The sequence below is a fragment of the Choloepus didactylus genome, chromosome 14 (genome assembly GCF_015220235.1).
Source record: "Choloepus didactylus isolate mChoDid1 chromosome 14, mChoDid1.pri, whole genome shotgun sequence".
NCBI classification, from domain to species: domain Eukaryota; kingdom Metazoa; phylum Chordata; class Mammalia; order Pilosa; family Megalonychidae; genus Choloepus; species Choloepus didactylus.
The window spans coordinates 85,665,453-85,680,596 of NC_051320.1; the positions used below are offsets into that span (position 1 = coordinate 85,665,453).

The following is a 15,144-nucleotide window of genomic DNA, read 5'->3' on the forward strand; positions in this document are numbered from 1 at the left end:
ATGACCTGGCCTCGGAAACCACAGTATCACTTCTACAGCATTCTATTTATTAAAAGGGAGGCACAGTCTGGCCTACAGTCAAAAGGAAGGGAATTAGGCTCATCTTCTGAAGGAAAAAATGTCAAGGAAATTTAGCATATTTCAAAACCTCCACAGTGCTCAATAAACTGTCAGCTATTCTAAACATATTACTGGGGGAGGTAATAAAACAAGGTTTCTAGAAAGACAAACTTTCTAAAAGACAATTTATTTTACAGACTAATAATATTAACAATAACATAAAAACTGAATGGCTTGGAATATTTTCCCTTCATCCAAGCAGTTCACAGAATTGAAATGTTTTGTGTTTCTTTTTTAATGTCTTTATACACAGCAGAGACAAGAGACAAATTCCCAAGGCAATTTTCAAACTTAAATGTTTCCATGGAGACAACAATTTGTTTTTCCAGCAAAATTCCCCGCATTACATTGTTTACTAATGAATATTGATAAAGAATGTAAGAGTGAGACAGACCCTTTACCATTTTCAACCACCTTTCAAATCACTTTGGGGGGTGGTGGTGATGGCTGGTTGATAATCTCAAACCATAAATATAGATAATGCTTCTTAAATCTTGAAAGGTCATCAGATGGGCTTCATGTCACTTAAGAACTGTGAGAAAACAAGGAAATTATGAAAACACACTGGGAAATGACACCAGGGTTCAACCTCTTGTGGCTTCTCTAGATGGGGCCAAAAAGTCTTGGATGGGAGCAGCTTGGATTCCACTGAGCATGTATCATGGAAAGACATGCAGCACCACTGTTTTATTCATCTAGCTATTTTTTAAGAATTAAATGTCACAGTGCTGCCCACACAAGCTGACCAAAAAACCGGGTGTGCTATACTCTTCCATGACTGCAGAAATCCTATCAGCCCCTAGTAGTCTGTGAGAAGCCCTGAGGAATCTGAGTTCATGCCCATATGTCCAAGCCAAGGACGTGAAAGCTCCTATGGTGGTGGTCCTTATACTTCAGTAAGAAAGTCATCCCATGGATTGTATTGCTGGAAGGTTACATTTGATTGATTTGTTCATAAATATTCATGACTCACGAATATTTAACAGCCATCCACCCAACAAGTAGCTATTCATTCAACACGTGCTGAGCCCCTACAATGTGTCAGATAAGAAAACAAAGTACATAAGAGCAGTAAATAGCAAAGCTGGAGAATGCTAGGCCTTTCTTCCATTACTTGCCAGGTGTGGCACCTTAGACAAGTTAGTCTGGCTCTCTCAACTTCAGTGTCATCATCTAAAAAGTGGCAGTAATGGTAGTACCTTCCTCAAAGGCTTTTTTAGCTTAGCCTAGGACAGCATTAAGCATCCAATGAATATTTCTGAGAGGTATTCCCCTTACCACTCTCCTCAAACTATATCAGATTTCTTTTGTTATCTCCTTTTTTGTACCCTATAAGCTCTCCTTTATAGCACCGACCAGTTTCTAATTCCAAATACTTTCAGTTTGACTATCTGATTTACATCTCTCTCTTCCATTATACTGTAAAATTCATGGAGGCAAAAACTCTGTTTTGTCCAATACATCCAATCCCCAGAACAGCAACATGTAATATGGTGCTCAATAAATATTTATTGAACAAATTAATAAACCATGTTGCAAAACACACAGAATAGAAAGGTGAAAGACAGCACCAGCCCTCATCAAGGAGTTCATAGTGTAGTACAGCTATTCACTATTCTAGCTGCACATTAGAATTACCTGGGAGATAATTTTTTTAAATCCCAATACCTTATTCCCACCGTGGAACAACTTTAGGGAGCTGGGATCTAAGGAATACCTTGATCCCACCCTGGAACAACTCTAGGGAGCTGGATCTAAGGAATCCCTGTTGGTTTGTTTTCTCTCTTTTCAAAAAAGCTCTTCAGGTGATTCTAAAGAACAGCCAAAATTGCGAATCACTGGTCTAGTGTAAGAGACCAGTCATCAATTACAATGTAGTCGATACATGTTCTCCTACAGTAGAACTTTCCAAAGAACTTCCCCTGATGATGGAAATGTTCTGAAGCCTCACTGTCCAATACAGTAAGAGCTGGCTACTGACCACTTGAAATGTGGCTACTGAGGCTGAGGAACTTGATTTTAAATTTTATTTGATTTTAATCAATTTAAATTTATATGGCCACACATGACTAGAAGCTACTCTCTTGGATATTACAGACCTAGGGGAAGCACAGAGGAAATCGCAATCCAGGCTGAGAGGATTCAAATCTAAGTCAGCCATGGCGCCCCTCTCCACAAGGAAAGTACAACAAATACAGGCAATCGAACTCCATGCACACCTTGAACTCTCCACCTTACACATGCAGGGACAACCCCTGCCTCCTCCCACATCCAGGGCAGATGTGTCCCAAGAACCCCTTTAAAGAACAAGATGAAGTACAAACCCAGCAAAAGCAGTAAAAAAGCCCGCAGCTGAGCAGCTGAATAATGTGGTCATTGTGGCAAAGGCAGGAAACTTTTTTTGAGCCAAAACACTTGGAATAGAGTCAGATGGAGCCCCCAGCAGAGTAAATATGGCAGCACCTGGCAGATGTGAATCAAGGTCTCCATTCTGTGGCTCCCGACCCATGAGCCTCAAGCATAAACCATAATATTATGGAGAAATGACACTATTTCGGAGGCAGAAAACGGCTTATTTAACTCTTTATAAAACCAGTCTTGTCCAATGTTATCTGTAAAATGACAGAACTAATACAGAGAAGGCACACATAGTATTGATCCAGCTGCCATTTTTTTCACCTACCATTTGTTTGTCTACTCTATGGCAGGCAGTGTATTAGGGACCTTAAATGGTATTTCATTTTGTCCACATAATATCGTGTACATTAGATGTTATTACGTTATCTTACAATGAGGAAATTTAAGAGTTATGGAAGTTAAATAACTTACTTGACTTTAACAAGTAGCAACAAAGTTAGGATTCAAACTCAGAGCTATGCTACTTGAATTTCTTTTTTTAAAGGCTTCAAAGTATTCTATTATATAGATAAACTATCATTTACTTAGCAAATTTCCATTTATTTTCTGTTTTTCCAAATCACAATCAATTCTTCAGTGAGCATCTTTTATATACAATTTAAATATATTTTTATTGGTGCACAACACACATACAGAAATGCGTAACATCTGATCAATTATCAAAGTGGATTTACACATGTAACCATCCCCCAAATCAAGAAATAGAATATTAGCATCCCAGATGTTCCTATCTCCCTAAAGATAAACTACTCTCCTGATCCCTCAGACCATAGATAAATTTTGTTTCTGAATTTTATATAAATGGAATTGTAAAACACTGTGCTTTTTGGTTTTGTTTTACTTCTTTTGCTCAACAAGGCATTGTGAAATTCACCCATATTCACTTTTGTTCATTCATTTTAATTTATCTGTTCTACTGTTGATGGGCATTAGGGTTGGCTACCGCTTATGGCTGTACGAATAATGCTGCTACGAAGATTCTTGCACGTCTTTTGGTGCACACGTATTCACGGCTTTTCACAGAGAATGTGTATTCAGCTTTAGAAAATACTGTAAAACATTTTCACTAACTGGTTGTTTCTACTACTGCTTGAGTTTTGAATGTCAGCATTTTAGAAGCTAAGTTTTCCCCTACATTTTGTAGGTATTTCTGCCTATAATTCAGGTACAATGCCATGAGGTGGTGGTCGGCCCAAACCCTCCAGACCAGTAATATTTAAGATTTACATAGGGGTCTAAGTCAATTGTTCAAACTACTTTCCTATTTAATTATGAAATACCTATTTTAAAAAAGAACACTTCATTAAATGAAGCTAAGGATAGAAATTATAAATAAGGTCTAAAATTTAGGCCAAGATTCAAAACAACACTTGGTTACTATACAACTATTACTTACCTACCTTAATTAGAAGTTAGTGTTTTATTATTGGATATAAAGAAATTAGGGAAAGATATCAAGACACGAGGGTGTAAAATGTGTTAATTAAGATTATAAAGTGTCTTAAAGCTTGGGGTTTTAAAAAAGACAAGAGATTAGTAAATTTCCTGTTCAGACTAGTGATTCTCAGCTCTGATGGGAGAAGGAAAGGGCCAAAAAGTCATCTGAGGGTTGAGTTTTTGCCTTGGTTCAATGTTCCTTTCAGCTCTATCACTTTATGACAGTAAAATAAATTGGAACTGGCATTAACTGAATTCCCACAATGTGGCAGGCCTTTTATATGTATTAGCTCATTAAATCTCATCAACAACCCTACGAGAAAAATAAAATCATCCCAGTTTGACAGATGAGAAAATGTAGGTTCAAAAATATGAAGTAACCAGCTCAAGATCACCTTGCTAGCAAGTGGTGTAACAAGGATTCAAACCCTCACCCATTCAATTTCAAAGCCTCTACTCTCAAGTCTGCTGTTATGCTACAGACAACCAATTTCTTAGGGAAGGGACCTCTAGGTAAGTGAGCTGGTACTACAATCAAGATAACAAAAGATGTGAGTCACAGATCTTGAAAGTCATTTTATGTTTCCAAAACTGTCCTTCCCTGGGGCACTGGAACCTACAATTTCTGATGATTGCCCATTGTTTACGTTAATTTGGTTTGTTTCTTCTTATCCAATGACAGCATAGTTTCGTGTCCACATTACCTGGCATCACCTCAGCCAAAAGAAAAGATTCTAGTTGGCAGGTCTGTTGAGGTCTGAATTTAACCCTCTCTCACCCTCTACCCATCTCCAAAATTAATTTTCAAATGTGTACACGTACAATCAAGAGAGAAACGATCCTCATGTGTTTATCTGAGGACAATGAATTATAGGTTCGCCAACCATACAAAGAGATTTTAAACATCTCATGTCACTTGTGACAAAAACATCTAACTCTAGTAATAAGTTTTTAAATACACAATGAAATCCACTGCAGCTAACAGTTTTTCTTTTTATTCTGAAAACACTAACATGCTTGGGCTGATAGAAGAACCAAAAAGAAAAGACAAAAACTGAATTCCTTTGACCCACCTACTTTCCCTATTTCTATCAAGTTTTCTATAAACTTAACATCTTACAAATAACAGAAAACTATGTGGATATTATTATTTATAATTCATGTTATTTGCTTTGGTAAGTACTTACCTTGACCAGAATTGTATATTGCTTTTACAGACTTCTTCACTTTCTGTAGGGCTGTTCTATCTTGGTCTAGAGCCTAAAAGAGAAAACAAATGGGGAAAAAAAAAGATGTTGGAAAATTTGGCAAACTGAAAAAGCAAGAAAAAAGAAAAACCCATTTGCAACTGTGTTTTGGTGAGTACCACAGCAACAGCAAACTGATATAATTTATATATATATAAAATGAACCATTCTGTAAAGCAAAAAACCCTCAGTTTTGGGTTAAATAGGTAACATGGTAGTCAGTTATCATGTGAAGCCATGCACTGGAAAGAAAATTCCAGACAATCAGAAAATCCTAATACTTGTTTCCTTCTCTCAGAGAGTTTACAACCTGGTAAGGGAGAAAAACAAACAGATAGGAAGGACACAATACCCAGGGAACAAGACCCCTGTTAGCATCTAATTTAATTTCAGCTAGAAAGGACATATTCAAGGAGGTGTTATAAGTAAGAACGACCAGAAGAACTTTTCACAGCACTTTTAAATTTGATGATTTCTTTTAGAGTTACAAACACACACACACACACACACACAACAACAACAAAATGACATAGCAGCAGTTGCATTTTAAAAATCTGCTTATTAAAAAAACTACTGCATGGAAAATGCTACCATGATGGTGATTTCCCAGATGATTAATCAACATGCTATACATCAATCTATTTGTGCTACAACTGGGGGGCTGCAAGGAGGCTGTCACTGTTGATACTTAAACCATATGCTGCATATAAATTGGGTTCAGTTTGGGAAAATACCTCAAACTGTACACTCAGGATATGTACTCTTTTCTTTACGTGTAATACACTAAAAAAACAAGATTAAAAAGGACACACGCACACCCCCACACCCAAAAAAAAAAGGAAAAACAAAATTTGTGCTAGACATAGGGTATACTCAATATACACAAAGCACGCTGAACTAACATCTTAAAATAATTTTAAGGCCCACTCTACTTCAGAGGCTGGGAACCCTGGATGATGTGTCAAGATTTGGAGGGCATAAGCAAAAACAGTATTAATAATAATAAACTGGTACTTGCAAAAGTTTAAGGCAGGAAATATGCTTTCACGTCCATTACATCATCAAACCCGTCAGCCGAGAAAACTGAAGCCCCAAGAGGTAAAGTACTTCCTTGAAGGTCATACAGGCAGTCAAAAGGTTTGGAAGGGGTAAATACAAAGGAAACAAAACATCATTCCCCTTCTTCTGGAAAACGGTCTTTCCTGCTACTCTAAACATGTGGCCCACCAACTGGGAGCTGCGATTTTCCTTTGGTTCCTGTCCTCTGGACACCAAAGGCTGGCTTGAGCCTAGTGTCGAGCCCTTCATAGGATTTCAGGACTTGGGCTAGGGATCACAATGCTCACTCCCTTTCTGGTGATGAGAGTGAAAGAAGTGAGCCTGGGGACACCCAGAGGTGCTGTTTCTCGCTTTGTGGAAGAAACTGGCCGGACATAATAAGGTGGAGAGGGTCTTGGTGGCATTTGAGTCCTTGCTTCCAACTGTCCCCCAAGGCAAACGTCACTGCTAACTTTTCTGAGTACACAAGACAATAAATTCCTTTTGTCCCAAGCCAGTGACAATTGGGATCCTGTCACTTGTAATCAAAAGCCCTAAATAACACAAGAACTAAAATTTTCTGAGCACTTATTACACACTAGGCATAATGTTTGGCATATAGATATACCAAGTATATAAGATATACATGCTTTAAATGTCTTATTTCACTTTGCATTGTATTTTTATAAAAACCTGTGAAGTATCATCTCCATTTTTCAGATAAGGAAATGTGGTAGGCTATCAATACATACTTGTCATAAGGGAGGCAGAAAGAGGAGGGAAGGAGAGCGGGAGGGAAAGATTAATTTACATGTCCCAGGTCACTCAGCCAGAAAGTGCTAAAGTCACATTTCACACTAACATCCACCAAACCCCACAGGGCACGCTTTTCTACTGGGATACTAGGATGAAAACCAAGATTTATAGGCTCAAGTCCAACACTATTTCCACCATACCCACCACTCCACTCACATCCCATCTTCACAATTCTGTCACAGCCACATTCTATCTACATTTCTATTTAATTTTTTCTTTAAATATACTTACACCTTATTTTACTTAAATAAATGTACTGTTAAGAGGTACATATTACCACCATCACTTACCATTAAAGTTGCCCTAAAAACTGATACGTAACTCTAAATATTTAAATGCTCAAATACCATATACCACCAGTCATACCACCAGTTTTGATGCATCCTGCACTAAAGGAAGCATTGTTTTAGGAGACAGTTGCAGGGAAGAGATAAATTTTGAGTTATTTCAAAGATTTAAGACTTGTACTTTAGAGAAAAGGAAGATAATACTTTTAATACAATTTAATAAATGCTTGTATGAATCAAAGAAGGTGCTAAGAGTTTTACATGGATTATTTCACTTAATACTCACAAAAAAAACTACAATATAAAGTGCTATTACATCTGTTTTACAGATGAATAAACAAAGGCTTAAAATGCTTAACCTATCCAGGTTAGCAGAGCAAATATTTGAACCCAAGTCTTTGACAAAAGATTTACTCTCCTAACCATTACCTAATTCTGCATGTCATTGGTATTTGTGAGAATCTCATTACATGAGGTTTTCAGAGATAAATCTGAGTTAAGAAATTACAAGGCATTCAGGTTGCTAGCAGCATAAGAGGGAAAGAAGGTAACATCAATAAGTGCAAGTAAGGACTTGTTAAAGAGACTTGAGTCTAACAAGCTTATCCTTTGATGAACTGCTTTCATGGCAAGGATATTTTAAAAATAATCTGAGTAACAGCCACCATTTATCTTTTATACATATATTATATCCATTTTTTTTTTTTCTGAAGAAAATCCTGGACTTTAAAGAAGCAGTGTAGCTTGCCATCACATCAAGTAAGAGAAGAACCACCAGCCTATGCTTTTTCAACCATAAATATTGTAAGAGACATGTCCATGATTTCGCTGGCTCTTACTATTTCTTAATTATTTTCAAGAAAGGAAAAAAAGGTCTGCTTCTAGAAGAAAATAACCTATCAGTTCACATTGGGGAGTAATGACCAGATAAAGATGGGTCTATTCCAAGAGAAATTAATGAATGGGTTTCAATATCCACACACAATGAATGACTCCAAATGAGCAAAGGATGGCTAAGATTTCAGCTGGAACATTTTATGAGATCATCTATCTGCTTCCCTTTTTTGGGTAAATCCTCAGAATTTATACTGAAAATTTCACCACCTTGTCTATAAACTAACAGGATATAAAGTGCACCTACTCACTTTCAAATTTCATATGTCAACATCTTCATTTGATAGCTATAGTCACAATTAAGTCTGAATGACATTTCCTTTTTTATGCTTTAGTCCCCAGCCACTGGCAAAAGGAAGTCAAGTAAAATGCACTTTTTAGTGCCTGTGTTTAGAAGAGCCAGGGGATACTGTTGTCCAATCAAGCAAGGTTCCCTCAAGAAATAATACATATCTAAATGTGCTACAAGTGCTGTTCCTTCAAATCCCAGACAAACAACACCTCCATGGGGTTTAAGGGATAACAGAAAGGAGAAAGGAAGGAAGAAGAGAAGAAAAGGAACTTGACTCCAAGAGCATGCCTGCTGTATGCCAGGGATTGCTCTAGGCCTTCTCACCCTCAACTCCTTATATCATGGAGGCCTTACATTCATGGCCATATGCCTTACACTCTTTCTGAAACAAGCAAGGAAGGAATGGAGGGAGGGAAGCAGAAATGAAAGACCAGTCAAGGCAGAACAGAAGCTGGAAGCACATTCCCTGCTTCTGTGAGGAGATGAATGAAGTATGGAGCGCTGAGAACCCCCCTGTGTGACAGCCACTCAACATCGGCAGTCACAGGAAGGCTGGTCCGGAAGCAGCAGCAGAGAATACCTGCAAATAGAGGAAGGGGGACGCAGCAACGGGAGCTCATGTGAAAGGAAGAGGTAGAGATGTTATCATTTGTTACTTTCAAGATTAATATGAGCTGAATGAAGCTGCTACACAAAGGGAAATAATCAACCTAAAATAAAATTTGATTTGCATAATGCAACCAAAAAATGGAAAGTTGATAAGTCATCCACAAATAGAGCTTTTTAATTTGTGCTATTTTAGACTATGAAAAGTTTCCTTAAGATTCATGTTCTGCGTTCATACAGCTTTCGACCAGAAACATTTAATGCCCTCTGCTGTAAGTGTAGCTGAATGGTTGGATGATGGAATTTTACCCAGTGACAGACAAGATCTATAGATGCTAAACTAAGTATATTGGGCCCCACTTAACAATTTACTTCAAAATTTAGATTTGTATTTGTAGCAAAGATTCAATGTATCACTTTCACCAACACCTCCTGAAGGATTCTAAGGATCTGTTCTATGCAAGAAAATACCACCAACCCACCAAGATTCTAAGTTTCTAAGTTTCTAAGGTACTACATAAAACTATAACTCAAAAACTAAGCTTTTCTGTGTACTCATGAATTACCCATTAGGACTGCACACATCTTGGAGAAAAGGACTATGCTAGGTCCAGAGTAGGGGCTCAATAAACATGAAATGAATCTGTCTCTATATTAAAATATCTAGAATTAAAGGCATATTTAACAAGACTGGCAATCACACAATCCTGCTATTTGTTTCTAATGGCCTATTCATTTTAAAACCTTCTTGTTTATTCCAATCATTTGAAGGAAGCACCATTTTAAGTAAGGTAAATACACCAGCATACATTTTTTTGCCTGGGTGACTCATACAGAAATATTCACCCTCTAATTCCTCACAATTCATCTTTGGTTACAATGGTTCCCAAGCCTCATTTCATCCTTCAAAAGTCAGTCTTGTCTACTAAGGATCAATTATGATATTTTATTTTACTTTGTGAAGGCTTAGAACCTGGACAAAACTCCCTTCTTTAACCTCTCTGAGGCTGCAAATATTTAAAATTACTCTGCCAACTCTTAAACCAGCTTCTATAACCCAGAATTCTAAGGCTATATAGACGACAAGTCATCTAGTGTAGTAGAGGTACACTACTCCAAGAAAGCCTTACAGAGAAGTCCAATAAGTAACAGAGGCAAACGTGGAGCTGCTTGGGTTGAAGAGCCTTGCCTCAGTCCCTTGCTGGCCCCGCATTCTGCAGATGGTAAAGCAGGACCAGAGAGGGAAATAGCTGCTGGATTATAAGGCATCTGGATTTCATACCCAAGACTCTTCCCCAAACCACTCTACCTCTTGCAATGATGTCTGACTCTGGCAACACAAATATAGAAAGCAAAACACTCCTTGAAGACCCTAAAAGAAGTACAGCCATTCAGTACATTCTATAAACAGAACCTAATCCATCTCTAAGGGCTGATTCAAGTCTTGCGTTTCTCTGTGAAGCTCATTCTCTCCACCTAATTGCTAGAGCCCTTGCTGGTCCCACACCACTTGACGCTAAATCACTGCAAGGGGCACTCTGAGTTCTAAATGATCACCAGTATCCTAGCATTCAAATACCACTTCTTAATGGCTCTAGCCTCATAGTGGCACAAGCAACACCTTGAGAAGTGTGATGTCATGACTAAGAGCACAGGCTTTGAGATCAGGAAGACCTGGTGTCATTTCTGCTCAGCTACTGCTCCTGGCTAGGTGACCCTGGACCAGTTAGTCCTCGTCTCTGATATAATGGTCAAACTCTGAACAAGCCTTTCCTCGCACAATACCCAACACATACATGTTTCATTCTTCTCTTCCTTTCCCTCTCGAACTGTCCTCAGATTCTTAGCTCGTTCTACCCTCCTTTATTCCCCATAGTGATAACAAAACGATGATTATAAAAATAACATAAAGGTGTTTTATACATATTATCTTAATTAATCCTCACAATAACCTATAAGGAGGTTTCTATTACTCATGTTTCCTAGATAAGGAAATGGAAGCTCAGAATGGCTCTAAATCATACAACTTAGTAACAGACAGAGCCAAGATTCAAAACCAGGTCATTCTGACCCTAAAGTCTGTATTCATAACCACTGTGCTGGTCTTCAACCTTCCAACCTGATGCAGTGGGGTTCAGACCCCAGGGTGGAAGGAGACTTTTAAAAAAAAACCAACCCAATGATTCAGCATTCAGGTCACTAGACAAACAACTTGAAAAATGTTCTCCTTCTCATTCCAGGAGGCTCTCTGTGAAGAAACCAAAGAGAAACTGAGATTGACTCTTTGTTTGAGAACGCAAAGTAGCTCTTTAAAGAGAAAAAACAAAAGCAAAAAACAAAAAACAAAAAACAAAACAAAAAAAGCAGGAAGATGTCAACTACAGCTTTCTGTAGGTCACAACACCTGATGCAGGTCAGATTTGTGCAGCACATCAATGATTTCTTAACAGTCCCATCTGCTAAATATTTTGCTTGGCATAGTAGATGCTAATTTAAACCAAAGACAGGCTTTCCATTTAGCTCCAGGTACATCCTGGGAACTGCAGCCTTTGGGGATTTCACTAATGGAGAACTAAAGCTTTGATGCTGGGCATCATTTTCACTAAAACTGATTGTTGGCATGTGCATGTACACAGAAAAGATAAGTTTAACATTAATAACCAACCACAATACATGACATGCACAGGTTTGGGAAAGCTTCTAAGTGCACTTTAAAACACCAGTGATTTAGTGAAAACCACCAATAAGAGTGACTGGCAGAAAATCCCTGAATAGAATTGGTGGACTTTCAGCAAAGATGAGGGAAGGAGGGACAGCTCTCCACTTGGCATTTCTCACCCAGCCCTGGCCCACAGAGCAGTCATGTGGCACTTAGTCTGCTCTGAGGAATGTGAGGGGGGACAGACAGGAATACCCACAGATCAGGCTCACATATCCACTACTACTGACTCCTCCCACATGCCAAGTTCTATAAAAGTAGGACACCTGGTGAAGATAATACAGTTCTTTTCCTCAGGGTGGGGGGAGACAGAAAACAAACTTGTGCATACTAACTAATATTTTTGAGAACAGCTCTACTTGGAGTTAAAAAACATCAAGACCAGTATGACTGAAGCAAGTGGCCATGCAGAGGATAAAGAGATAGATGGGGCCAGATCATATAGGAAGGAAAAGGTTATGGCAAGGAGTTTGGATTTTATTCTGAAGGTAATGATTAGTCAAAGAGGAGCCGCTGGAGTTACAGAAGAAGGAAGTGATTAATCTTGGACTTCAGAAAAATGACCCCGGCTGTTCTGCTGGAAGTGGAAGGGAGAGAAGCAAGGCTGGAAAGGAAGTCAGTAAGTTGGGTATTTCATGAACATAACTTTTCTTAAGTATTTCTGTTGAGGTTCAATCTACTTCTTCCCCACTCAAGCCCAAACTCAAGGCTTCCTCCAAATCTACTCCTTCCTTCTCTATATACATTCAGTACCTTAGTGGATGATGTCAAGATGCTCAGTAGAGGCCAAGGACACATTCCTCTTGTTTAACCCTCTGTACACAACAGGCCACCAAATACGGCCAGTTCTACTTCTGCAACACTTCTTAAACACTTTTCAATGGCCAGACTTACTTTGGGGCCTGATCATACCCCAGCTAGATCCTTTAATAGCCTCCTAGCTGTTCCACTGATTCCATACTCCATACCAATGCCAAACTGGCTTTTCCAAAACATAAATCAGGTCACTCTCTTATGTGGTCACTAAAAAGTATGTATACAAGAGTTATAAGGGATAAAGGACTACCATTTAATGAATTTCTATTATATGATATATGGCAATATTATGAAATACAATAATTTAGAATATAAAATTACATATGTATTATACCTGTCAATTATATACAAATACAAAGTTTACAGAGGTACATAGGGATGTTTTCAACTGTTGCTATGTAGGACTGTTGGGTCAGGAATTTGTTTTTTCCTAAAATAATGTCCTTATACAAAATTGTAAGGTTGATGTAGTACTTAAAAATTTTTAAGCCTTCTAACAGTGTTTTGTAATACATGCAGTGGCTGCTTTTCCATCAGCAATTGTAAAAGACCCAACAAGATGCTTAACTTTCATAGAAAATGAGGGGGAAATAGTGCATACTCTCAGTAATTTCCTTGTTGCCTTGCAAACTGTACATTTAAAAAATTAGTAGAATATTGTGTTTCAAGAGCTCCTGTCTGGGGCCAAAAAGAAAACTGTAATCACAGCAATTACCTTGTGAACCTCTAATTTCTGTTGTAGTTCTAAAAGTTCGGAGCCGCACACCCACCCACAAAGCACTTATGGCTCTTTCATCTTGAAGCAATTCAGCTCCATTCTAGGGAAAATAGTAATTATAGGTATAACAAGGTATTTAAACACCAAAAAACAGTCACAAACAGACCATTTCCATGCTATAATATAATGAGAGGTCCTTAAAGGAATAGAACCTAGACTGGAAAGAAGTTCCCTGAGTCACATCTTTTCATGATCATCAGAATTTATCAGGATTCTACCTCAGACCAGAGCAGGAGAGAGTTTTGTCTTCAGGTGTGAGTACAGATTTGGTTCTGAACTTGAAATTGGATTTTAGTTAATAATGATTATTTGCAATCCAAGATACTTTTAGGTGCAATTTGTGAAAAAAGTCAGCAGAGCCTTTTCTCTGGCTGGTCCCTTTTCTTTTAGAATGCTCCTCTCCCAAGAAAACCAAGACTGACTCCCTCACCTCCTTCAAGACTTTGTTCAAATGTTACCTGCTCAACGAGACCCACTCTGAGCACCCAATTTAAAATTGCAATTCATGCCCTCCCACTAATAATTCTTCTCCCCATGCTATATCCCCAGCCCTACCCCACACAGCTTGTATCATGTAATTTCCTTAGCATATTGTTTACTATCTGCCTCCTACCAGAAGGTAAATTGCTCAAGGGCAGAGACTTTGCTGGCCTGCCTCACTGTTGTAGCCCAGCACCTACAACAGAGGTTGACACAGAGCAGGCTCTTGTTAAATATGTCTGTGGATGAGTGAATGAAGCTACTGAATTTCAATAAATAATCGGGAAAATTCTATGAAGATGAGTGGGGAATTTATGCAGTACATAATTCTCATAAGCACAGTTTTTAACAACTACTGAGCCAATGTACAGGAATTTACTTAACTACATATCTATGGCTGGGCATTTAATTCACATCCAATTTTCCTATTACAAATAATACTTTGGTTAACACCCTTGTGCATGTAGACAGTATTCTCTATACTTGGAATTATTTCCTTAGCATAGTTCTCAGGTTTCCATGATTTTCAGAAACAAATATAAAACGATACTACTTTACAGGATAGGATCATGTTTTAAAACAAGCAAAAAATAAGCGTGCAATGCAATTTATTTTTTTGTTTCAAACTGCGTGAGAAACCTATTTGGAAAACTATACCATAGTTTATTTCAGGAATTCAGTGTACAAATGGCACTAATTTTTTTCCAAGGTAAATTTTCTCACATGTAGTAGTCTGATCAGAACTGAAGCAAATTTGGGGTACTTGGTTAGAAGGAGAATACTCTAGAGTAGTTCTAGGATAGCTTTCTTCAAATATATAAAACTATCAAATACTGGAGAGTGTAGGTAAGCGATGTGTTTCTTTAAGGTAGTGATCCTCAATGTTCAGTGTGCATAAGCAATCACCTGTGGATGCTGAACAAAAGAAACTGTGTAAAAAATAATACACAGTTTTTGCTAGTGAACCATTGAGCTAGCCAGCCTTTTATTTGCCCCCTTAGTCTGGAGAGTCTGTAAGGTTCTACTCTAAGGCTAAAATGTCCTCGTAAACCTAGGTCTCAACCCAGGTCTGAGTCTTGACAATGATTCCAAGCATGCTGATGATGAATTAGTCATTTAAGTTTAGTCACAGTCGCACATTTATTTTTTATTAATTTAAGATGGAGAATCAGGTAACTGCTGACTAGATGCTGGGA

The 15,144-nt window shown here is 38.1% G+C and overlaps 1 protein-coding gene across 6 annotated transcripts in view; it reads right to left on the minus strand.

The window, feature by feature from the left end:
• ASAP1 (ArfGAP with SH3 domain, ankyrin repeat and PH domain 1) overlaps positions 1 to 15,144 on the minus strand; it is a 377,838-nt gene that overhangs the window by 173,974 nt on the left and 188,720 nt on the right. For all 6 annotated transcript variants that reach the window (XM_037802373.1, XM_037802371.1, XM_037802368.1 and 3 more), the window contains exon 4: positions 5,163 to 5,235. In XM_037802373.1, the coding sequence (XP_037658301.1) occupies positions 5,163 to 5,235 (73 nt within the window). The remainder of the gene's footprint in view (positions 1 to 5,162; positions 5,236 to 15,144) is intronic.